Source organism: Lontra canadensis, unplaced genomic scaffold, assembly GCF_010015895.1.
Source record: "Lontra canadensis isolate GAN:19392208 unplaced genomic scaffold, GSC_riverotter_1.0 scaffold7, whole genome shotgun sequence".
Classification (NCBI taxonomy): Eukaryota; Metazoa; Chordata; class Mammalia; order Carnivora; family Mustelidae; genus Lontra; species Lontra canadensis.
In genome coordinates this window covers 7553725-7579775 of record NW_022631001.1, presented here as the reverse complement: position 1 = coordinate 7579775, position 26051 = coordinate 7553725, and the positions used below count along the sequence as shown (strand labels likewise).

Genomic DNA, 26051 nt, shown 5'->3' with positions numbered 1-26051 from the left:
GAATTTTATTACTTGAGAGTTCTCAAAGTGCTGCAAATCTCCTCACTGGCAATATTGGCATAACACCATAGAAGAAAAAAATGTTTCTTCAAGTCAACATATAGTTAATTCGCGTTTGGAGATAAGGCTACCGTGACAACATGACAATTTAATGAGGTTTGAACAGCTTTAGAAAAGGGATTATTAAAAGGAATAGAAAAGAAATGTTCTGTGAGAGGAAAATGGAATACCAGAATTACCTGGACAATTTTTAACAGTCATTTGCAAGGATTTCTTGTCACTTCTTTTATCATAATTCTTTTTCTTTCTCTCTCCCTTTCTTTCTTTCTTTCTTTCTTTCTTTTTTCTTTCTTTCTTTCTTTCTTTTTTTCCCTTTCTTTCCATTTCTACTACTACAGTGGTTGGGTTATTTGTCTACGATGATAATGAGTTTCTGTACAAGATTCAAGACGAATACTTAAATCCATCGAGCACAGCATCTGCTAAAAATCTTCTGGCATTTTGGAGAACCTGGGTAGCTCAGTTGGTTAGATGTCTGCCTTCGGCTCAGGTCATAATTATGAGCCCCATGTTGGGCGCCCCACTCAGCGGTGAGTCTGTTTAAGGATTCTCTCTCTCCCTCTGCCCTTCCCCCACAGCCCTGCTCCAGCTGTCTGTTTCTCTCTCTCTCAAATAAATATATCTTGGGACATCTGAGTGGCTCCGTCGGTTAAGCATCTGCCTTCAGCTTGGGTCATGATCTCAGGATCCTGGGATCAAACCCCATGCCAGGCTCCCTCCTCAGCGGGGAGCCTGCTTCTCCCTTTGCCTCCCCTTGCTTGCGTTTCCTCTCTTGATATCCTTGCCAAATAAATAAAGTCTTTAAAAAAATTAAAAGAGAAGCTTGAACATTTGACACTGCAAGTTATGCAAATTAAAATTTTTTATTTCAAATTAAACAAATACTTCTTGGGTACCCAATACAGACCAGGACATATACTAGGTGTGTTCATATATATTATCTATTTTATTTTCATAACAACAAATAACTTTATCAAAAAATACTAAAGTTATAAACCTTCATCTTAAAATTTTTTTCATTGTTTTGTCTTCTCTCTACCATCTGCAAGCTTTCTTCTGATCTATGCTCTAGTTCACAAATTCTCTCTGCACCTGTATCAAACTAGTATTACATACATCAATTGTGTTCTTAATTTTGGTTGTTAGTAATTTTTCTTAGTTCTAGAATTCCTATTTGGTTCCTTTTCAAATATGCTAAGTCAGTTTTTTTTTTAAGTATTTATTTATTTATTTTTTATTTGAGAGAGAGAGAGAGAGACAGAAAGAGTGAGTGGGAGGGAGAGGGAGAGAGAATCTGAAGCAGACTGTGTTGAGTACACAGCCAGACATGGGGCTCGATCCCACAACCCTGAGACCATGACCTGAGCAGAAACCAAGAGTCAGATGCTCAACTGACTGAGCCACTCAGATGTCCCACTAAGTCACTTTTTATATTTAGTCTCCCTAAAGACTTTTTCAATCTTGTCTTTTATGTCTTTAACCATAGAGTTTTACAATTGTTTTCTGATTCCAGTATCTAAGGTTTCCATGGTTTGGTTTCTGTGGTCTGTAGTTTATACTGATTTTCCCTGAGGGTATCTTGTTTCCTGGCCCTGGATTATCTTTGAGTGTGTTCTGGTCACTGTATTTGAGAAATTATTCTTTGGAGTAATCTGAGGCCTTGAATAATTTGAATCTTCACCAAAGAAAATGTCTGCTTCCTTCCTCCTGCTGTCTTAATCACCAGTCTAATACTGCCTCAGCCTTGCTCTGACATTGAGGCTGTCCTGAATTACCCAGGCAATCCAAAACTGGGTCACAAGTCACTAAGGGTGCTTATTTATTTCCATCTTACCATATTCCTGAGGGCAGCCCTGTGGGGTTCCAATTTAAAGGCCGAACTCCTTACTTGGAGTGAGCCCAGGCTTTGTCTTTTGTTCCATTTGCTTAATAAGACCAACACAACTGCCACTCAGTTTTGTAGTTATTCCTCCCAAAGCATCAAATGCCTTCCAGGCAAAAGCAGCATTGAGGCTGGGCCCACTTCTCTAGGTTATTTCTTGCCTTTTCCTAGACTTTGACCCAATAATTTCTCACTATCTTATTAGCTTGGGACTTGAAAATCTTTAACAGAAATGAACTTCTAGGAAGAGTTGACTCCCCAGAGGGGGCTCCAAATTCATTTTCCCCACTGGGAACTTTTCACTTCAGCATTGCCCCTGCTGTGCCCGATTCCAGGAAATAAGTTATTCCATCCATGAAACTTTAGCTCAAGTTGATACAGAATCCTTCATTCCCCTTAATGCTCAAGAGAGGATGACTTTTCAAAACCATAGTGCTAAAACACTAAGGGTCTATAAGAAGGCAAAGTGAGGGAAAAAATTATGATTGCCATTTTCCAAAGACTTTGGTTTTGTTTTCTGAACCTACGATGAGTCCTGATGCTTATAATTCCCATCAGAAGGACACACTCCTTTGGCACCTAAGCCCCTGGCCAGCCAAAACTAAGAGGTAAGGACCTCCCATTTACTCTGAATTCTCTTTGGAGAAGCAGCCCTTACTAGGAGAATTGATAGGACTGTGAATCATAATGCAGTGAAAGACCTCTCCCTGCCCTGCTAAGGGTCCCAGGGATGTATTTCTCTTCTTCCAACCTAGAGATGGTGGAGGAGACTTTCTTAGTCCCTCTCAAATCACATCCAAATAATTTAGAATCTCTGTCATTGCATGACCCTTCACACTTAACAAAGGGCTTTAGTACATTGGCCAGGCACCTGTATTCTGGGGCTGGTCTGTCCAATATGGTAGCCACCAGTCACATGTGGCTATTGAGCACGTGAATATGGCTCTATGAACTGATTGTGCTGTAAGTATAAACTACACAGGAGATTTTGAAAACTTAGTATGGAAAAAAAGAATGCACAGTATCTTAATAATTTTTTATATTGACTATGTGTTGAAATAATATTTTGGATATCTTAAGTTAAATAAGTATATTGTTGAAATTAACTGCACCTACTTCTTATTTTTTTAATTTGACTACTAGAATATTTAAAATTACATAAGTGGTTTGCATTATATTTCTATTGGACAGTACTGTCCTTATGGTGATCTTGTTTGTAAAAACTAAATTTCCTTTTCCTGAATAGTTATATTCCCAACTAGAATATGTACTGAATATGTATTGAAGTATCTCCAGAAAATTCCTCAATTTGCTTCCATTTATAGAAGCAGCATAATATAATAAAAAAACACTCTAAAATCTCTATGTTTCTTATTAACTAGCAATGAAGGTAGTCAAATCATTTTAACTCTTCAGATCTGAGTTTTTTCATATAAAATGAAAAGGTTAAACCACATCACCTCTATGGTTTCTTCTATTCTATGATTATTTGATCATTATTATGTTAAAATTTCTTCTAAAATATTTTCTATGGATAAGATAGACTTAACTTTTTATTGTAATGTCTATACAATTTCTGAACCTTCTCTTGGAGATATAAAAATAAGTATTTCCCTTGTAAAAAAAGACAGACGTTAAGTTAATTTATATAAGCTTACTTATGCTTAAGTGAATGTTCCTTTTCTGTGCTAGCATTACAAGTTATGCTGTGAAAACTTTGTTTTTCCATTTTTAAGGTTCAGTCCATGGGTACAATTATTATTTATTTTATATCATTGGTCCTCTGGCTTCTCCTCCACAGATCATTCTCATTCCTCAAACATACATGTCTCCTATACTCTCTTTTGACCGTTTCTGGTTATATTTTATGTCTTATTCTGTCCTTGCTGTGTCCTCCAATTCTCTTTCAGGACTGAGCTCTCTTGCCATCTCTCCCCAGCAGCCTGGTCACACTCGTCGTCTCCTCCTTTAGACTCCGAGACTTCCTGCTTTCCTCATCCCTTTCAAAACAATTTAATCTGAAAAGGTAAAATAATAGGTCCGCTTCAGGGTAAATCCAGTCTTTGCAGTTAGTATTTATTTGAGCGGTGAGGGGTGGTGAGGTGGTGGGAAGGTAGGTCTTCCATATCAAGCCTTAAATTTCATCCCCATATGAAAGCCTCTATTCCTATTAAATTGAGTGGAGTGTTTCCATCCTATATTTAAATCTTCTTAAACTCTATCACATACTTACGCTTTGCAAGCCCTGCCCACACCCATTCTTTTTTGTAAAAATGTGGCTTTCAACACATTTACAGTTACCTATGCAAAATTCTGTCTGCTCAAGAAACCTACTCAATCTTAACGTTTGGGCAGAGTTTGAGGAGCACAGCATTTAGAGTAAAACGATCTAGGATCATTATCTTAGCTGCATTTGAACTAGATGTATCATCTTGGACAAATTCACTATTCCGAGGTTCAGGTTCCTAATCTGCCAAAAGGAGCTGGAATAACCCCTGTTATACATGTCACATGGTACTTCTGAGCATCTAAAGGAATAATGAGCATGAACGTACTTACCAGTGGTAAAGCGCTACACAGCATGAGTGATATTGGACATCCTGAAACTCCATTAAATTTTGTTCCTATTTCCATTTTCCCTTCTTCGGGTCAGAATAAATACATTGACCCATTAAGTTTAGACAAGAATAAAGAATATGACTTCAGGTTTCCAGAATAATGGAAAGTTTCAAGTTAAGATGAAATGATCACTCTCTTCATTCAATCATAATGAGAGCTATGAAACACTTATTAGAACTAATGACCTAAATTACTTTACACAATTCATCTAGGAAACTCAATTTGTCAAGAAACAGCAGACGGTTTTTTGAAATTCAAATGGAACCTGGATGGAGGGATTGGGGTCAATGGTAAATTGACAGTCATTTTAAGGAGCAAATTAATGTTACTGTAATGAAAGCGGAGTGCAAAGAAAAGATTTTTAAGAATTAGATGTTAATCAACCAGATTCCCGAGAAAGAATGATGTTCCTAAAATTGGTACAAAAATATTTTCCAATTACAAATTCAAATGCTTAAAAATATCACCCAAGGTATCAACAGAAAAAATCGCGTGTATGTATACATGTATATATGCATATATTCTTTCCTGTTCTTTGAAATCAGAACTATGACACAGAGATTCTATCATCAATTATTCTTGGAATTTAGTGAAAAAAGAAAAGAATCTGGAATCAGTCACTCGGTTCCCGCCTAACCCTACTTAGGAGCTATTTCCTTCTCCCTAAAAAAGGGAGGCAATCCTGTCTGCTCCGCCTAACTGGCAAAGTTGTGGTAAGGACCTGGGCGCTGTATGGGAAAGACAGGTACAGCTGCTGCTGTTGGCTGAGCGGCTGTGGGCGGAGCAATGCAGCTTTAACCGACACCCCCCCCCCCCCGTTCTTGCGAGGGGGAAGGACACCTTGGCCTTGGCCAAGAGAAAGGTAGTTCTCTTTACCCCAAGTGTATTTCACTTTTCATACTATTTCAAAGGTGGGTGAGAGGGAGGAGACCCAGGGGGATTTAAGAAAGTTGGATGCTGGGGAGAATGGCTGGCTCATTCAGTCAGTAGAGCATGAGACGCTCTGATCTCGGGTTGTGAGTTCGAGCCCCACCTTGGGTATAGAGGTTACTTACAAATGGGATCTGAAAGAAAGAAAGAAAGAAAGAAAGAAAGAAAGAAAGAAAGAAAGAAAGAAAGAAAGAAAGGAAGGAAGAAAAGAAACGTGGATTCAGATCCCCCCCCCCACTTTTCCTTCCTTCACTGAACAAATATTTCTCCAACCCTGTTGGGTGCCCGGCCCTGGGCTAGGGAAAGCCACGAAGAGGAAAGGACCCAGAATAAGGTCCCGGGGAAGACTGTCCAGGGAGCAGACACCGCACGGGTAACCCGCGGAGGGCGAGGGCCCGGGTGCCACCCAGCAAGGCTGCTCCGCTGCGGCTGCCGAGCCCATCCCCCCGCTCCCCTTCCCTGAGGCAGCCGCGTCGCCATGGCAACCAGTGGCGGTGCGGCGGGCCGTAGGGTGGCCGGGAGGGAGAGGCCCTAACGGCCTCGGAGGCCGCGCGGAGGGCGGGCCCGGGTGGCGGGAGCGCGGCGGCGGGAGGCGGGCGGCGGGGCCCCTGGGGGCGGGCCGGGCGGGGGTTGACCCCGGCGTTCCTGCTCCGGGGGCCTCAGACCTCTCGGGAGAGCGCGGCGCGGCGCAGGTAACCCGCCCTGGTCCCCGGGACCCGGTTTCGACCCTCCGCCCTCGACCTCGCTCCTCGGCCAGGCCTGCCCAGGGTGGGCCCCGGGGACCCCTACAGTCCGGCAGCTGCGCTGGGGGGCTGGACGTGAGCGGTGCGCAGTCCGGTGGGGGCGGCGCGCGCTGGCGGGGAGAGCCTGGGATGTCCCCAGGGTAGCGCAGAGCGCAGAACCCAGAGCCCCGTCTGCCTGAGTCAGCAGGTGTAGGTTCTAGCTTTGTGGCCTTGGGCAAGTAAACTAGCTTGTCTGTGCCTCAGTTTCCCTGACGTTACAGTGAGTGATTGGAAGAACCTGCAAAATCAGTTTACTCATCTGTTCTGTCAAGTTTTCCCTCCCCATTCCTGCTACTCACCTCTCCGCTCCACACACAGTCTCAGAGCCTCTCTTTAAACTCCCTTAATTTGGAAATGATGTGAGCTGGGAAGTCTTCCTCTTCGTTCTACCATCTTGAATGCTATTTAATTGGCTTCAATTCAGTGATTCAGAGCAGCTGAAGTTCTTTTCAGTACTTTGTCCACTTATCCTCATATGTTGTAGTTGTAATTAAAACTTTGTTACCTGGGAAAACTTTTTTATCTTACTTTTCTTTTTTATAATTTAGGCAAGTACTAACATCCAGATAAGCAGTTGCCCAAAAAGCCACTGAGGAATTGTAAGATTTATATTTTTAGGCAACTCTTAGTCCGTTTGTCCTAAATCTCATGGTATATTCATTCTAACAAAGCCCAGAAAGGGCCAAAAAGAGAATTTACTCAAATAAAAGGCAAACTTTTAAGGGACAAGAAAGGAAAGTTTGAGAACATTTAGCTGTAACTCCTCTACAACAGGAATTCTGTTTTACTCATCTCTTGTGATGAGCACTTTGCAAGGTACCTGGCGCCAAGCTGTTCTTCAGAAAATAGCCAACGAACGCTCGTTTCAGCCAATACCACCTATTTCAATTTAGGACTAAGCCTATGTCATAAATACAGGGGAGGGATTTTTAAAAAGGCCTAGGGGTGCCGGGGTGGCTCAGTGGATTAAGCCTCTGCCTTCGGCCCAGGTCATGAGCCCCACATCGGGCTCTCTGCTCAGTGCCCCCTTCCCCCTCTCTCTGCCTGCCTCTCTGCCTACTTGTGATCTCTGTTAAATAAAAATAAAAAAATAAAAATTTAAAAAATAAATTAAAAAAGGCTCAAATTTCTACATTTTGTAGAATCAAGAGCTACTACCCTTGGAGAAGCACACATTCCATGGTTTGCCAATAGTAGAATTTTCCTGTTTTATAGGTTGATAAAGTAAGCATTTTAGTAATCTACATCATTTTCCCCCTAACAGATTAAAAATCAAGACACAAACCAGATGCAGCAGTTTCTTGACATGGAGAACCAAACCCATAATGCGATGGGGTAAGTGTTGATTGAAAATTTTCTGTTTAATAAGTGAGTCTTTAACTATCTCCTAAACTCCCAGATAATACATGAATTTTGAAATTTAAATATTAATAATAAGATGTGCCGATTAGTATTGGTGAGGTAGATGGAGGGAAATTCAAATGATTCTAATCAAGAACCTATGGTGTGAATCTTTCCAATTTTGACTATGGGTCTGTACTCGAAAATCACCATTTTCCAACTTTTAGTGAGTTTTTCTGGTGTTTTACGACGATAGCTGCCCACAAAGGCCAATGTGCAGCTCTTGGGTTCCCAGCATGTCCCACCCAGTTTGTTCCTTTATTGCTGCACTGAGTATCCCAGGTTTCCCTCCACACTTGCCCTTAAGGCTGAGCTCAACCCGTAAACATAACCTCAGAACAGATTTGGCTCGTACAGACTCCAAACTACAGAGAACAAACTGATGGTCACCAGAGGGCAGGTGGGTGGTGTGATGGGTGAAATAGGTGAAAAGGATGAAAGTGTCCTTATCATGATGAGTGCTGGGTGATGTATAGACTGCTGAATCACTATATTGTATACCTGACACTAATATAACAATATGTTAACTATTCCGGAATTAAAATTTTAAAACTTAATAAAATTAAAAAAAAAAAGATTTGGGGGTGCCTGGGTGGCTCAAGTGGGTTAAGCCTCTGCCTTCAGCTCAGGTCACGATCCCAGGGTCCTGGGATCAAGCTCCACATTGTACTCTTTCCTCAGCAGGGAGCCTGCTTTCCCCTCTCTCTCTGCCTGCCTCTCTGACCACTCATGATGTCTCTCTGTCAAATAAATAAATAAATAAAATATTAAAAAAAAAAAAAAAAAGATTTGACTTCCCAAACAACTTATTGTTGTTTGGATATTTTACCAAAGGTTTCATGAAGAGATAAGGAATAAAATTTGTACAGCGTTCCCCATTGTAAAAAATTAAATTCCCTTTCACAGATATCTTGTCCCCACCCCTCCCATGCCACCAGGACCACAAAGGTTTCTTTTCCTGTTGTTTCATTAGTCAGCTGGCCGCTGGCTAACCCCAAAGCTGGGGACTGGGAAGCAGGGGCAGGTGAGGGGTGAACATGGGAGGGACAGTGGGTAGGAGTGGTGCTCTAGTGCCTAATCTTGACTGTGTCTGACTTGCACTCGTCAAACCACTCCAATAATAACTCCTTTCAGTTGTTCTGCTCAGACCATGACTTTGACATCAGGCTAAAGGAATGCTGCACAGGTTTGGGTAAGAACAACGGTCAGTTTTCTAGATCTTGCTGCACACATCTTGCAACAGCCTGGCTGGATACTGTTCTCATTGTATAACTAAGAAAATCATATGCTTGTTAGACTTGAGTCTAAGGTCTTGTAATAAAGAGACCCCAAAAATACAGTGGTATAAATAAGTTTGAAGTTTATTTCTGTTTCATGGACAAGTTTTGGGATAAGCAGCCCAGGACTGGGAGGGCAGTTCTGCCATCCTCCCTGCATGATTTTTATGTCTGGACCCGAAGTGATGGCTTCAGCTTCCACCCTTGTGCTCCTGCCAGAGGGAAAGGGCCAGGGCAAGAGGAGAGGAGATATGGGTCCTTTTTGGAATGTGTCCTGGAAATAGCAGGCCTCACTTCTAGCCATTTCCCGTGGGCCAGAACTTCATCCCAGAACTACAGCTAACTAGCTGCAGGAAAAGGTTGGGACATGTGGTCTCTAACTGAGTAGCTCAATGGCCAGCTAAAGCCTAGGTGATAAAAGGAAGAAGAATGAATACTGGCAGACAGTTATCAGCCTTTGCTGTATTTCTGAGCTAAGAAAGAGAAAGAAAGCAGCAAATTGCTCCAGAATGTACAACTGGTTGATGAAAAAGCAGAATTTGAATTCAGATACGTGTGGCTCTAATCCCTGCAGGCTTTGCTACACTGGAAATGGGTGGCAGTGAGATGTGGGAGCAGCCTGCCTACTATGTGCAGAAGAGCCAGGTTAGGATCCGGGATTGAACAGGTGTTAGGTCCCTGATGTGATGATGGCACTGAGGGCTAAGAGGCAGACTGAAGGTCTTGAACCTTTGGTTGGTACCAGATACCTCTTCACTCTTGCAGATCTGAGGCCATGGGGACTGCTGTTTGTCTTCATTCATTCTTTCAGGGGGAATGTGTATAATATTGAATGCATGGCAAGCACAACATTAAGTCTCTTGGTTTATACAAAGATCAATAAGAAACAGACCTTAAAGAACTTAGAATTAGTCAAGAGTCATAGAGCTTGTCTGGGTACAATGTACTACAAGCCAGAAGTGAGTGAGAATCACTAGAGGTTTCCATGAGGAACTACCGTATTCATCCCAGCATGCATGGGACCAGACATTGTCTACCACGGTCTACAAAGCATGGACAGCCAGGTTGGCTTTGCTTCTGTCCTTCATGCTATTGAGATAATATGTAAAAATCTAGATCATAAAGACAATAAAACCTCATCAGGGGCATGTTAAAGAGCAAACCATGTCACCTACATGCACGGTAATATTTTGTGGCATGACATCATCTAACAGATATCTAGAGTCTACTATAAGCCATTGACTGGTCTCAGCACAAGAAAGAGAGCAGTGAATGAAATAAGACCACTCCTCCAGGGGTTAGTGGGAGATATGAAATGTTTCATATGGTCCTATGAAGAAAAGCAAAGCAGGCTAAGGATGAGAGATTGAATGGGATGATCAAACAAGGTTCCTGGTAAGGTGGCATTGGAGCAGAAATTGTATTGGGCAAAGAGAGCTCTGGAGACAGTAAGAACAGAAAGTGTGAAGGTATAAGGAGGGAGCTTCTGCCCAGAACACTTGTTGGGTGAGTCATTATTTTCTGACACTTGGGTTATCACAGGGTTTGATTTTAATTTTATATCCATGATTCCCCGATTATAGGTATTTACATTTCTGTTGTATTAATCAACCTACACTCCTTCTAATCAAAACACCCATATCTGAGTTTGTCCTTTCCGTTTGCTTTTAGAGTGTGTGCCCAGAACATAAATTACTGCAGAATGAACAAAAGGTCTATTCGTTTTGGGCCTATTAAAGAGCACCGTGTCTAGATTTTGCTTTGTTTCTGTTTCCTTCTTATATTCTACTCTTACTAGCTTGTCCTTATATGATTTCTTTTACTTATCTTGTTCCCCTGATTTTTGAGTTGAAAAATCTGGTTGTTATTCTTATGATTTCTGAATTTTATGATTTCTTTAAGTAATAAAAGCATCAAAACTCAAGTTTCTCCTGAGTACAGCTCTGCTGTGGGCCATACTATTGGTGTTTCCACTCTCATTTCCTAAATAGCCTGGTATTTCAATTTTGCTTTCCTCTGTGACTAATTTGAGATATTTAAGACATGTAACTTCCAAGGGTGGGGGGGTAATTATATTTTTATTACTATTACTTTCTAATCTCACTACCGCCACTGTGGCCCATCTGATATTCCAGTTTTGTTTAGCGTGTTCTTATAATCTCTTGCATGATCAGCTGTTAGAAATGTCCTTTGGACATTTGAAAACTCATGTATATTCTCTAATGCTTACATAAAAATGTTAAAAAATTTTCACACAGATCATCAGACCTTTTACTATGTTTAAATCATGTTTTTCAAATCCATCGTTACCTTACATTTTGTCTATTTGATCTGTCAAATTTTAAGAAAGCTCTTTACCATATTGTAGTTTTGTCCAATTCTTTTTTTTTTAAGATTTTTAATTTATTTATTTGAAAGACAGAGATCAGAAGTAGGCAGAGAGAGAGAGGAGGAAGCAGGCTCCCTGCGAGGAGAGAGCCCGATGCGGGGCTCGATCCCAGGACCCTGGGATCATTACCTCAGCCGAAGGCAGAGGCTTTAACCCACTGAGCCACCCAGGCGCCCCGTTTTGTCCAATTCTTATATTCAAAACAGTTTTTGTCTGTTTTTTTGTCTACCATTTCATTCTATTAAGCAACAGTGTTCTGTTGCTTAATGCATTGAGGTTCATGGATGTTGTATCTTGATGCATTACACAATGTAGCTTTATGAAAGAACTCACAAGTATAGGTTCATGTGTTTTTTTGTTGTTGAAATTCTGCTTCGCCTGATATTCATATTGCCACTTCTGCTCTCTCTTTCATTTACTTGAGTCTGTAATGTCCTTGATCATCCCCTTTTGTAATGGAAGAAACTCAGTCTTTTCCTTTCTCTTTAGGGAGAAACCAGTTCTTCTCTCCTATGTCTTTCTTCCCTGTGTGCCTTTATCTTCACAGAGAACACTTCACTTCTGACACTTCTGGTCATCAAATGTGTGGAGGTTTACCCTCACCGAGCGATTGTCTGTGTCCCCCCACGCCGGGTGTCCTACAATTTAACACAATTCTGACACCACCTACCTGGAGATGGCGCGAGGCCACACAGGTGAAGAGCTCAGCCCCACAAGGCTGTTCCTGCTGCCACTTTAGATTCCAGGAGCAAGCCCAGGTTGCTGCCTGTGCTTCGGGAGGCTGTAGATGGGACATTCCAGTGCCCCCCATCTAATTTGCCAGAGCAGTTCACAGAAGGTGGGGAAACATGTTTACCAGGATGAAGGAGAAAGGCTACAGATAAACCACCAGATGGAAGAGAGGCAAGGCAAGGTGTGTGGGAAGTCGTGCTTGGCTTCCAGGCTCTTGCCAGGCGGGCCAGCCTCCCAGCACTTCCTGTGTTACTGACCCAGAAGCTCTCTGAACACTGTTGCTTTGGGGATTTCTATGGCCACTCCATCTAATAGGCCTAATGGACCATTAACTCCATTTGCAGTCTTTCTCCCTTCTCAAAAGAATGGAAGGTGGGGCTGAAAATTCCAAGCTTCCAATCTTGGCTTGGTCTTCAAAGTGACTAGCCCTCGGCCAGGAGACCACCCAGGATTGCCTCATTAGAATAAAAGGCACTCCTACCACCTGGGAAATTACAAAAGTTTCAGGAGCCCTGGGCCAGGAACCCAGGTCAAAGACCTGGTGCTATTATCACTTAGGAAATGGCAAGGATTTTAGCAGCTCTGTGCCAGGAATCGGGACAGAGACCAGTCTATATTTTCTATCATCTCACACTCTTGTTTTGAAATTTTTTATATCATATTGTGTTTCTTGTAAAGAACATATGATTAGATTTAAAAATATACCTCAATTGGAGAGTCTTTGCCATTAAAAAGAGGATTTATTTATTTATTCATTTATTTACTTATGCTAATATTTGACCCATTTTGATTTCCCCAAACTTACTAGTCTGATCTAATTTTCTTTTCCCTCATTTTCTCTTAGAAGTTTTACATCCTATTTTTAAGTTGTCAGTGAATATTTTTTTAAAGCTTTTATTTATTTATTTGAGAGAGACAGAGACAGAGCCCAAACAGGGGGAAGGGCAGAAGGAGGGGGAGAAGCAGGCACCTCACTGAGCAGGGAGCCTGATGTAATGCCGGGCTCTCTTTCAGGTTTGTTCTTCCCTTTCTTTTCCTTTCTCTCTCTCTGTACGTGTGTGTGAAAGTTTATAGGATTTCTTTTTATCCTTTGAACTTACAATTTATCAGGAAAGCTTTCTAGGGACGGATTCTTTTGCAGTAATCCTTCACAGCATTTGGTGAACTCTTTTGCACAAAAGATTCGTATCTCCTCAACTCAGTGACATTTTCTTCTATTTCTTTGGTTAATGATTCACCACTCTCTTCTGTCAGTCTCATCTCCTAGGAGGATCTCATCTTTTTCTTTCCTCTTGTAATTTCCATTGTTGTCCTGGAGGAATTTCTTGAGTTTTCTCACTTTTATTTCAGCACTGACTTTTTGTTTTTACTGCCTCTCCTGAGAGAGATCTTTAGTACCAGCAACCATGCCAGGACCGTGAGATCATGACCTGAGCCAAAGTCAGAGGGTTAACTGACTGAGCCACCCAGGCACCCCTAAAGGGCATTTCTAAATAGGAATTTGATCAGAATAAAATGCATTGAGTAATCCTAAACTCAACAAAATGCATATATAGAGTTCCAAAATGTATGAATTCCAGAGTGTTGCTTTTAAGAAATGTTTTTTTTTTTCCCTTGTGTAAGTGGATTCCCCTATAGTGGCTTACTTCTTTAAAATATCTTTTCTAACTGAAACAGAACATTTATCCAAATCTTTCTTTGTTGAGTTACATATATATATAGTTTAAAAAGTCATTTGGTTCCTTATCACTGTTATCAAAAAACAACAGTCTCCTGTTGCCTCCCCAGTTTTCCATTGCCCAGAGGAAATTCTTTTGGCGGATTATTTTGGTATTTATCTCTGTATCTCTATATAACATGATTATTTTGATACTTCTTGATTTTTCAGTTTTAGGCATTATCTATTGATGCCCATTTTGGTTATTTTTCCTGCCTCCGCCACTTCATCCCCACCATATACAGAGTCTCATACACACACATATACACACACACACACACAGAGTCACACATGTACACATACACATGGTCTCACACATACACATACACAGTCATACATACACACATACACATAGTCCTACATAAACGCAAACATACAATCCCACACATACACATACACAGCCACACACATGCACGTACACAGAGTCCCACACACACAGTCCCACACATATACATATACAGTCATACATACACATAAGTAGAGTCCCACACATACACATATACACAGTCCCACAATACACATATACAGTCATACACACATACATACACATAGTCCCACATATACACATACATACAGTCCCACACATACACATACACAGTCATACACACAGTCCCACACATACAGTCACACACATACACATACACAGTCAGACATAAACACACATAGTCCAGCATATACACATACATACAGTCCTCCACATACACATACACAGTCATACACACAGTCCCACACATACACAGTCACACACATACACATACACATAGTCCCAAACATACACATACACAGCCACACATATGCACATACACACAGTCCCACACATACACATACACAGTCATACATACACACACATAGTCCAACATACACACATACATACAGTCCCACACATACACAGTCATACACACAGTCCCACATATACACAATCACACACATACACATAGTCCCACACATACACATACACAGACACACACGTACACATACACACAGTCACACACATACACATATACACAGTCCCACCCATACACATACACAGCCACACACGTACACATACACACAGTCCCGCACATACACACAGTCCCACACATACACAGTCCCACACATACACATACACCATATACATAGTCCCACACATACACATACACAGTCCCACACATACACATACACAGCCACACATGTGCACATACACACAGTCACACACATACACATATACACAGTCCCACACATACACATATAGTCATACACACACACACACACATAGTCCCACATATACACATATAGACAGTCCCACACATACACATACACAGTCACATACATACACATTCATATAGTCCTACACAAACATATACTCCCACACATGTACATACACACAGCCCGTCACACACATACACATATGCAGTCACAAACATACAGTCACACACATACACACAGTCCCACACATAAATACACACACAATCCCACACATACAGTCCCACACATACAGTCCCACACACACACACACACACACACACACAGCCATACTTCCCATTCTTCCATCCACCCAATACACCCTAATTCTGACTTCATCAACATTCTGTTTGCCTCGTTATGCCTTTATAAATGCTCCTCACCTCTGAGCCATATTGCATGCTGTAGCGACTCTTCCTTTCTTATAAAATGTTTTGTTTTCTCCTGGACTTAAGAATTCTAGAAACTTAACTATAATTTTTAAGTTTTCTTCTTCATGATTTCCTTCCAAAAATGTCTTTCTGTTTGTATTTGACCTAGTTGCGTGAACTGCTTTCCTCAAACGTCTGTAATTGCCGGCTGCTCACCCCTGTGTAAGATGGCAGAGTCAAAGCTGACAGGAAACTCGGATGTATACAGAAGGTGCTTGTTGACAGGGAGCATCAAGGCATGTCATCAGCCTTGTCTTGTTCAGTCTCTGTCTCAGGCTGATCAGATTCTAGAGAACACTCTTCTAAATTCTCCGGCTTAGAGGGTGTAAATTGGGCTGCCAGCACTTACCTTCTACTTCACTGGGTTGCTTCTTGGCTTTGTCTACTGCCGGCTACCATTATCTTTGCCCTTGTAGGTTAAACATATCTCTTTACCTTATTTTAGTAGGATTTGGGAAGGAAAAAATATTTATGTTCATCTATCTTCAACCAAAAATCTCGTTTTTCTCTACTAAATCATTTACTCCATTTTTGATTCTGTGACTTACATCATAGTCATTGAGCTCGTTCATAGAATCTTATCAAATCCTTCCTAAAAATCTGCTGCACGATCTGCCAATTTTTTTTTATCTGCCTTGAAAGTCATATTTTCAAAGAGCTAAGGCAGATGGATAATAAAGCATAAACTTCTCACATCTAATTCAGAAAGATCTTTAAAGCAGTACTCTGTGTGTGCATCTTTCTTAACCTTTTATGTGTTCTTTCCCTCTGAGATGTATTAATTCATAATCACAACTTTACTTCCCAGTTTCTTAGTTTAATACAATTTTAATTATAATTTGTAAAACATTCTAGTGTAATTAATATATTAACAGGTTAATAAGTTGCAGTAAAATATTCTTTTTTAAAGATTTTATCTATTTTTTTGAGGGAGAGAGAGCACAAGCAGGGGGAGTGGAGAGGAGGAGGGAGAAGCAGGCTCCCGGCTGAGCAGGGAGCTCAATGTGGGGCTCCACCTCAGGACCCTGAAATTATAACTTGAGCTGAAGACAGCCGCTAAACCGACTGAGCCACCCAGGCACTCCTAAATTGTAGTGATGTATTCTTTTTCACATTGAAAATTCTTTTTTAAAATATGATTAATTCTCTTGTCTTCTGAATGGCCCAGTCTATACCCCCATTATTCTCCCTCCACTCTTTATTCCCAGCCACACATATTCCTTTCCAGAGTAATCAAATCTGGTAAATTGTACTTCCTGGTTTCTCTGAAGAAGAAACAAAGTGAAATAGACCTAGGGTAAAATCCTGATATTTTACTTTGAAGGTAGATCCTGAAATGTTAGATGGTACTTAGTGCTTATAGGAATTCACTGAGTGATGTTGAAAGGGAGGAAGAAACTGGGAAGGGAGGGAGTGGGTGTTGGGAGAAGGGAGGGAGAGAGCAGGGAAAGAAACAAAGGAAGGGAAAGATTCCTTTGAGAGACAACTGAGCTGCTACCGAGTTTAGGCAAAGATTCAAAACGCCACCAGGAAGGAAACATTTGCATAAACTTTTTCCAGGACAAGTTTTATGTGAGGTTAATTGCAGCAGTTACAAATTACAAATGATATGTGTAAGCCCAGGCACCTACACCACGGGTTAGGCACAAGGGCCGTTTAAAATGGGAAGTCACTGGAGGGCATGGAGAAAAGCAGTGACATTCTCCGACTTAGTGTTTTAAAAGGCTTACTCTGGTTACTCTGTGGAGAAGAGACCACAGCATGGCAAGAGCAGGATGGATAGACAAGCGAAGCCATTGTAGTAATTCGGGTGGGAGATGACAGTGATTTGGATCAGGTTGGTAAAGGTAGAAATAGAAACAAATGGGTACATTTTGACAGAAGTGCTGACAATATTTAGAGATTGTGGATTGGATACGTGGTGTGCAAGAGAGAGATGGACAAAGGATGATGCAAGTCTCTTCACCCACCATCCGGAAGGATAAGACTGTCATTTATTAAAACAAGGAAGACTAGAGAAAACGCAAGCTTGGTTTGAGCTGCCTGTTACACATCCAGCTGAAGATACCAAATAATTAGCTGTGTATACAAGTCTCTGTGTAGCTTTCTGCTTCCCCACCCTCGGGGTGGGGCTTTTTTGTTTGTGGTCCCCTTATGGCCACAAGATGGCTACCCGCCTCAACCGTTAAATCTCCTTCCAGAGTGGGAGCAGAGCAAGGGCAATAGGGTAAAAACAGAAGAGCACACACCAGCGTTTTATTTTGGCTTCTTCCAGAAGCCAAAGCCCCAAGAAACAAGGATTTGGATGCAGGTGGTTTCTTTGATAGATGAAAAATGTGGTGTATTAGTTTCCTCTGACTGCTGTATGACAAACGTGTTGTAAAAACGTGGTGTAAAACAACCAAAATGGATTCACTCACAGTTCTGGAGTCCAGAAGTCCAAAGTCAGTATCCCTGGGTCAATATCAAGGCATCTGGAGGGCTGCATTCTCTCCAGATGGTCTGGGGAAGAATCCATTCCTTGCCTCTTCTGGCTTCTGGTGGCTGTCAGCATTCCTTGGCTCCTGGCCACTCAAGCCAGCATCTTCACGCCCCTCTCTCGTTCATCTCCATATCTCTTCTCCTGTGTGTGTCCCATCTTCCCCTGCCTCTTTCTTAGGGCACACCCAGATGATCTAGGATAATCTCCCAACTCAAGATCATCAACTTATGCCAAGACCTTTCTTCTAAATAAAGTAGCATTTATTTATTTATTGCAGACTTTCAGATGTGATATCTTTGGGTATCGTGTTTCAGCCTACCACCTATAAGGACAGGGAAGTGAAATAAGAAAGAGCAAGTTATGAAACCAGTTATCACTGAGAGTGACTGAAGCAAAACCTACTGGGGAGATTCTGGAACCCAGTCTAGAGCCCAGTCTAGAGCACAGCCCTTAGAGATATCCCATCCAGGGAGAAGTGAGTATTTACATACCAATAACTGACATTCACTGGTTGAGAATTGCTTCTGGGAGGGCTTCAATTTCCTGTTACCTCTGGCCTATCACACAGGTGGCACAGAGGACCCCAGTGGCAAGAAGAGGGACTCAAGCAAAGAAATGCAGGTTCTGTCCCCTGGAAATCAGGCTGAGTGCCCCCAAGTGGAAAGTATGAGCGATGCATAGGCACCAAGGACCACCACCCTAGCTCTCTTCTAAATAGCTTCATGGCTATTACCTCTCACAGGCCAGATTTTGTTGCATGGCCATGCCTAGCTCCAGGAGAGACTGGCCAATGTAGTTGTACTTTTAGCTGGACACGTTTCCAGTCTGAGTAACACTGGAGATCTGTTATGGAAGAAAGGAAGGGTGGATGTTGGGTGCAGGCACCTATCCAAGTGGGAGATAAGAATGGAATCAGACAAGTGATAAGGATGACTCAGACCAAGTTCTTACCACTGGACAGAGTGAGAAGTGATCAGAATTTAGGGTATATATTGGAGGCAATGCCAACAGACCTGTTATTCTGTGGTTTGAGGAAACACGAATCTCAGGTCATGAGGGTTTGGATCTTGAGCCGCTATAGCTGTAATGCCAATTAAAGAGACAGAGTGGTGGGTATTAGCAAGGGCACGGATTACATGGAGCACTGGGTGTGGTGCAAAAACAATGAACACTGTTATGCTGAAAAGAAATAAAAAATTTAAAAATAAATAAATAAATACTAAAGCACAAAAAAAAAGAGAGACAGAGTGGACTGGAGTGGGAGCAGGTCTGTGGTGCGGGGGTTCAAGTGCTGTTTTGAATATGAGAAGTTTGAGGTGCCTATAGACGTCTTGCGAGAATGTTGATGTGGAATGGTAGTTGGATATTGAAGTCTGGAGCTCAGAGCTCTGGCTGCAGAGAGAGATTTGAAAGTTTTAACAATAAGCAGGCATTAGACGGTTCATTTCCAACATTCAGGAAACAGCATCTTTTCTATTTTCCTAATATTGGAAAAACAGACTTTATCAATGTTTAGCTAATTCTTTGCTGTTAGGATCCAGTGAACTAGCTAGCTCTAGTTTTAAATAAAAAGGGGTTAAGTGGCTATCCTCCTTTGTACTACCACTGCATTCTTTCATCAGATAGACCTTTTAGCAAGAGGGAGTTTTAATTGTCCTAGAGATTGGTTTATAGAATCCAAGCTAACCTATATATAGTTTATTATTAATCATACCATGGTTCTCCATATTAATATGAAATATGTCAGATATATAAGTTTATGGGGACAGTTTGGTTATTTGTATTTTTAGGTAATTATAAAAATCACCTGCAGAAAGAGGTTTGGTGTTTGCTAATATTTCAACTATCCTCTTCTATCATTCAGTGTGTGAGCCAAGATGTTACTCAGAAGAGGAGTAGTCATTATAGAAAAAGTTTTTAGAAAAAGTTTAACTGTAATACAGGTATTTACAAGATCTTCCATTCTTTTTAGAACATAAAAACTGTTAGATATTAAATTTGTATGTATCTAGAATTCTTTTTTTTTAAGGATTTTATTTACTTATTTGACAGAGAAAGATCACAAGTAGGCAGAGAGGCAGGCAAAGAGAGAGGGGGAAGCAGGATCCCTGCTGAGGAGAGACCCGATGCAGGGCTCGATCCCAGGACCCTGAGATCATGACCTGAGCCAAAGGCTCACTGAGCCCCTGTATCTAGAATTCTGATAAAACATTGACAGGGACTTGAAAGCTATCACATTGCATTTTATTTCTGTAAATGTCTCTCCTTGATGATTTTGATGAAGGCTCTAGAATAAGGCCTTGATAAGTACATGTAAGCATGCTTTTGGGGAATGTTGGGATTTCTCCTCCACATTCCAACATTAAGCTTATTACAGATGAGGGAGAAGAATAGTCTGAGAATAAGCCACCATCTTAAATATGCCGTAAAGATAGGCGTTGTAATGCTGTCAAGTCAGCACACATTAGTGATGACAGTAAATAGCATTTTTTGGACAATGAGAAAAGTGCTAGAGAAAAGCTATTTTTAGCTATAATTTGGTAGCCAATTTTGAAGGAGGGCAACTGTGAAATTGTGATGGAGGAGTCATAAAGTAGTAAGCCTTTCACTTTACTGTCTTGGGGGGACAGTCAACTATAGAGCAGGCTGACATCACAGATATGTCTATGAAAGTGGGTTCTGGGGCATCTGGAATCTCTCCCATTTGGTTCTATTTAAGTTTCTGGGGTGGTACAGTATTTGATATACGGAACAGGGTCTATGAGCCACCACAGAAAAGTTAAATTATATTGGTATGACTAAATATATAGTAATATAACTAAGTAATATATAATAATATATATAATATATATAATATAATAATCATATAACTAAGTAATATAACTGCTTCATTTTAGAAGAGTTTCATTAAAATATTTTGAAAAAGTTAAGACCTGATATGATGGTTTATATAACCCATCAACCTTTTGGAGACTCGTTCTCTTAGACTCTTCCATGTTGCGGAACATAGTCTCCTCTTTCTCTTCAGCCTATGCTTTCCTTCCTCAATCCCTCCGCTTCCTCCACAATGACTTCCATGTTTGTTTTTCAAATGCCATCTTCTCTCTCTCAAACCCAAGGTCCATATCTATTCTGACATCTCTTACTTCCCCAAATGAACTCACTTTGTTTTTACAGACCTCTTTTTCCATTACTGTTTTCCAGATTGATGATGGGTAGGCAGGTTGTCCCTACATCCCCCTTGGCCCAGAACAATCACTGCTTTATACCTTTGTCCTGGCATAATTGTCATGAGTGCCTCTTCCACTTTCAAAATTGTCCTGGTTTGGATAATAGATAACATGGTCACCATAGCCGTCTGTCTGATGAAGGTCTGCCATTGTAAGGACCAGCACGTAAGCCCATACACGAAAGGACTTTGGAGTAACCTACATGTCCATGTATCTTACTCGAGCTCTTTTTACTCTGAATGACTCTCTACTTTCCATTCTCCTGTCCCCACTACACACTGGCCACCTACCACCATTTATACCATCAGCTTTGTATTTTGCTCTCTTCACGTATTTTGACTCTAGGCCCCTCAGACTGGTACATCACCCTGCAAATCTCAGTGTATCCCCTTCCTTCTGGTTTGAGACCTCTCTCCTGACCGCACAATCCTTCTCTTGGGAATTAGCCCCTGGGGATAAACCCAGTAGTCAGGGCCAAGTTTTATATGTCTATAGTAGTGTATCAGGCACAATCCACCTATTTCTTAAAGCTGGAAGACTCAGAGGACTTTTTTCTTTTTTAATGCCTCCACCAACTTTGCTAAAATTGGAAAAATAAGACCTACTTTATGGGATGTTGTGAGGATCTGTAAGAGGAAGAACAGGGAAGTAATTAGCGTAGTGTTAGTCAGCGTTTGACTACAGGAAGAAATGAAAATATGAATAATGTTAGTGCCCAGCTCTGTGGAAAAGGCTAAACTAAGCCTTTTGTATTTCATTTTGAAGTTCTTTAGATTTAGGAGCAAATACTGATTTTGTGGAGACCAACTTGCTCTTAATTATCCCTGAAAAACTGAAGAAGGGAAGATACACTAGTAGATTAGACAATTGAATTTCAAAAAGGAATATTAAATTTGACAGAAAGCTGAGCTGGATGTAAATCTGAGTTTGACTAAGTCTTCGGGAAGATTCTGGAAGGGATTATGGGTGGCTTGTGAGCATCCAGAGGAGGAAGCAGTGGCCCCAGGACTTAGCACAAACACATACTAGATCAGCCTGGGCTCACGGGGCTGATAAACCAGTGCATCAGGGAGCTTATAGATAGAATCTTACTTGGGCTTTGCCTTATTATTTTACAGGGTTTTTCATGACATTTTTATAGGGGGAAAAAAGAGAAAACATTATAAATTTAAATAAGTGGATTAGAAACTTATTATAAGAAAATAAATAATCACCAGATCCCTGTCACTCTGACGGGCTTGGTAGTGGAATGCCAGAGAGCCCTGTCCTCCATCTTGTCTGGTGTGATATTTTACAGTCACTTGTAGGAAGAAAAAGTATTCATATATGAAACAACTAATGCTTTGCTTATCAGATCTGCAGATGACACAAAACTGAGAGCTATAGTGAATATGTTTTCTGACAGAAACAGCATCCCAAAACATAATAAGCTCCTTAAGGAAGGCTTCTGTGGTAACCCATCTTGTCCAAGTTTGTATTCAGTACCTTTGCTTTCTAGTCCCCGAAGAGCTGCACGTATTCATCAATCTCATATTGTCCCTGCCTTGCAGGTGTCTCTATGCACAGGTCATGTGTCTCTGTCTTCCCAGTTCCTCACACAGCGGGCAGCAGTCCCTGAATGGATGTTTGCTTCATTAACGAACCAGTGATGACAACACACATTGAGAGGCTGAAACTATCACAATGAAATGTAATAAGGATAAATATAAAGCTCTGCCCTTAGAGCAGCCCCCAACCCCCCAGGATGAAACAAAGCACAAGATAGTGGCTTTATTTGTAGCATACGTGAAAAAGGTGTTCGGGCACGAATAAACTCACCTTGAAATGGTATCATATCACTGCTTTGTCCTTCCCCTTCCCAGATTCAAAGCTAAGGTGATCTTTATCTGCTCGAATAAAAACGCATAGCACCAAAAACAGGGTGTGAGAGCCCCTCCCTAAACTGGTTAGACAGCACCAGGGGTGTTCTGTTAAAGTCCTGAATGGTACATTTCAAGGAGGAAATCAACACAGGAACTTGTTCAGTGGAGAGCCACCAGGATTATAAAGGGTCTGAAAATCTTAACGTAGTCATTCACTTTTTCATTCATTCAACAAATGGTATGTTAAGCGTCTAGTATTTTCCAGGCAGTATACTAGGTAGTGAGGGGTAGAGAAAAAAGAAATTTCCACAGGCAATTGGAGGAAATAAAGATACTTGTGGACATAAACAAAGACCACCCAAAGGAGAACAAAAGAAGCCTATTTATTCAAAGCTTGCTATTGCAAGGGAGTCAGCAAACATCACTTACATTTCGCAGAGACTTGAAGGCCAGTGGGAAAGCTTTACAGTAAACAAAAGAGAAAGCTTTGGGCATGCTTTCAGTGGATGGAGGTTGTTACAGGGAAGATGGAAGCAGGATTAGTAGAAAGGGGGCATTCTATATGATTAGTTTGGGGACTGTATTTGGCTTTCTCCAGTTGGTCCTGAGTTGGAAGTGGGGGCAAAAATTAAGGAAGCTGTCAGTCATTGACCGAGTCCTGACCATTCTAGGACTATTGCAATAGAAGTTGTGGGTAAGTGTTCTGGCCATTGTCTATATGAATGTTCAGTATCTACTACTGAACACTGAGAAAACCCGGAAGAATCTGGAGGTACAGATAATGTATTTGACATATTAATAACTGTATTCAAGTACTCAAAAATCTACTGTGTTGAAAAGGCACTTGTTCTGCATGGTCCTAATTTATCAAATTAGAACCAGGGGTTGAAAGAGCTCTTCAAAATGAGAAAGAATTTCTTAAAACTCATTGCTATCTAGCTACAATCTCAGCGGTTACCTGGTAAAGGAGAAATTCAGACCTAGGCTGGGTGACCTTTCGGCAGTGATACTGTGAAACAGATCACAAGCCTTGGCATGCACCAGGATCACCTGATATCTTTGTTAGCGATGCAGAATGAACTCTGTTCTAGACCTGCTGAATCTGATCAGCGGGGCATCATAGATGATTCTCATACGAAACATTGTGAAAGACGTGCACACGCTGGGTGGATAGTTGGACAAGGTGACTTGTAAAAGTCCTTCCACGCTGAGTTTAATATCCTGATTTTTGCATGGCATAGTCATAGGAAAGAAACCATTCGCTCCTTTATTTAACAATATTGACTGAGTGGCTTCCATTATGTCGCTCTCTACTTTTGGCCTATATTTTAATTCCATTGGCATGGTGCGTTCCTACATGCTGAGTAAATAATGATGAAAAGGACTCATTTGTTCGTTTTTCAAAAATTTATTGAGTATCTGCTATGTGCTGGAGCACTGTGCTGAGCTCCAGTGAGATGGTGATAAAATGGCCCTTTCAGAGCTTACAATAGCAGAAAAACAATATATTTATGGTAAAGGCGATACATGTTATGAAAAGAAAATGGTGTGAAAACGATTCTTTTTGTTCTGCTGGTTTTCCCCATGTCGTAACTCCAGTTAAAATTCGATCAGCTTATTTATAGAGGAATTAGTACTTCCTTTCCCTCAGATTTTTTTTAGGTTTTAAGTGAAAATGGAGCGCCTTTGGGCCTTAGTCCAGAAATCCTGCAAGACTTCAGAATGGCACGTTGTACTTAGAAGCTCTCTGATGTCAAAACTGCTGAGTCCACTGGTGAATAAGCCGATCAAAGGGACACCCTTCGTTCAGGTTGCCTGGGCGTTTTAGAAATTGATCCTGGAAATTCTGAGTTCTTTGGGTTCTCATACCTCTTCCTAACCTTATTGCAATGGAACTAATCTATGCTGTGTTTTTCAAGTGAGTTCTTATTCAAAACATCGTGTCTTTTTGCTATGTGGTACACCAAAAGGAGCTGAAGATGGGAAGCAGCTGCCTACAATCTTGACCTGGATCTCCCACTAATTACTGTGTGAGGTTGACCTCTCTGGGCCTGACATTTTTCAGAATGCTAAATGATTCTTAATTACCTCTAAAATTCTGATTTGGTGAAACTAAATGGAGGAGATATTTCTCACCTGCCTTTTCCTCCTGCCTTCCTTTCACCCACACAAATATATTAGAAGCCCCGTCACCACCGTTGAATGGATACTGAAATAACTAGCTTTCTAATCCTGGATGTGTGTATGTCCATGGGCTGAAATCTGAGGCTTCACCATCTGCCTGCATGTCCAGTCTGAATAATTGGACTTTGCCAGGCCCCTGTGGAATACGTCGTTGTCTTTGAAGGAGAGCCCTGCCCTGGGAGCAACAGCAACAGCTAATTGTGTCCTCACAATTAGCACCTCTATAAATCTAGCTCTTACAAGGGTTTTGTTTCAATTATAAATAGACCCTCTGAGAACCAAGATATTGCCCCTTATCCGACTCACAGTATCCCCATTATCTAAAGACTTACATTATTCTGCCCACACCTGCCTGATCAGATTCCTTCCAAAGGGACACCAGCCAGATCACACTACGTTCCCCTCCTGGAGAAGGAGTACTGTCACCCAATTAGTACCCTTGAATCGGGCCCTTCCTAGCCTGGGGTTGCTCTTCTATCCCTGATAGGCACGGTTGGAGTCCCAGTTTGCTTGCCACCAAACTTAGTCAAGCTATGACAGACATAGGTACATGTTCGTACATTTACATAGAAGAGCATTGGACCTTTTTCATAATTCAAATTTTCCATAGAATCAGTCCACTCTAAAATTGTTATATTATTTAATTTTTGTTCAGCTAACTTCATTTATTGTCACCTTATTTCTGATATAACATAATCTGCACATGTGTTTTCATTTTAGGACTTCCTTGTCTAAGTCAAAACTTTCGGCTCTGGGAGACCCAGGTGCTACCACGTATACTAAGAAGAGAATAGAAGCAGTGTCTTTACCAATTATTGCATTATATTAGGACAGCAACTATGATTTAGGAGA

General features: G+C 41.2%; 1 protein-coding gene across 3 annotated transcripts in view; it reads left to right on the top strand.

Annotated features, from left to right (window-relative positions):
• Positions 1 to 5282: 5282 nt before the first annotated feature.
• The window catches only part of DEUP1 (deuterosome assembly protein 1), an 82977-nt gene continuing 62208 nt past the window's right edge, over positions 5283 to 26051 (top strand). For 2 of the 3 annotated variants that reach the window (XM_032852820.1, XM_032852819.1), the window contains exons 1-2: positions 6083 to 6183; positions 7538 to 7608. In XM_032852820.1, the coding sequence (XP_032708711.1) occupies positions 7562 to 7608 (47 nt within the window). In that variant the 5' untranslated portion in view covers positions 6083 to 6183; positions 7538 to 7561. Of the gene's footprint in view, positions 5307 to 6082; positions 6184 to 7537; positions 7609 to 26051 lie in introns of those variants that run through there. The other variant, XM_032852818.1, reaches the window with a different exon arrangement.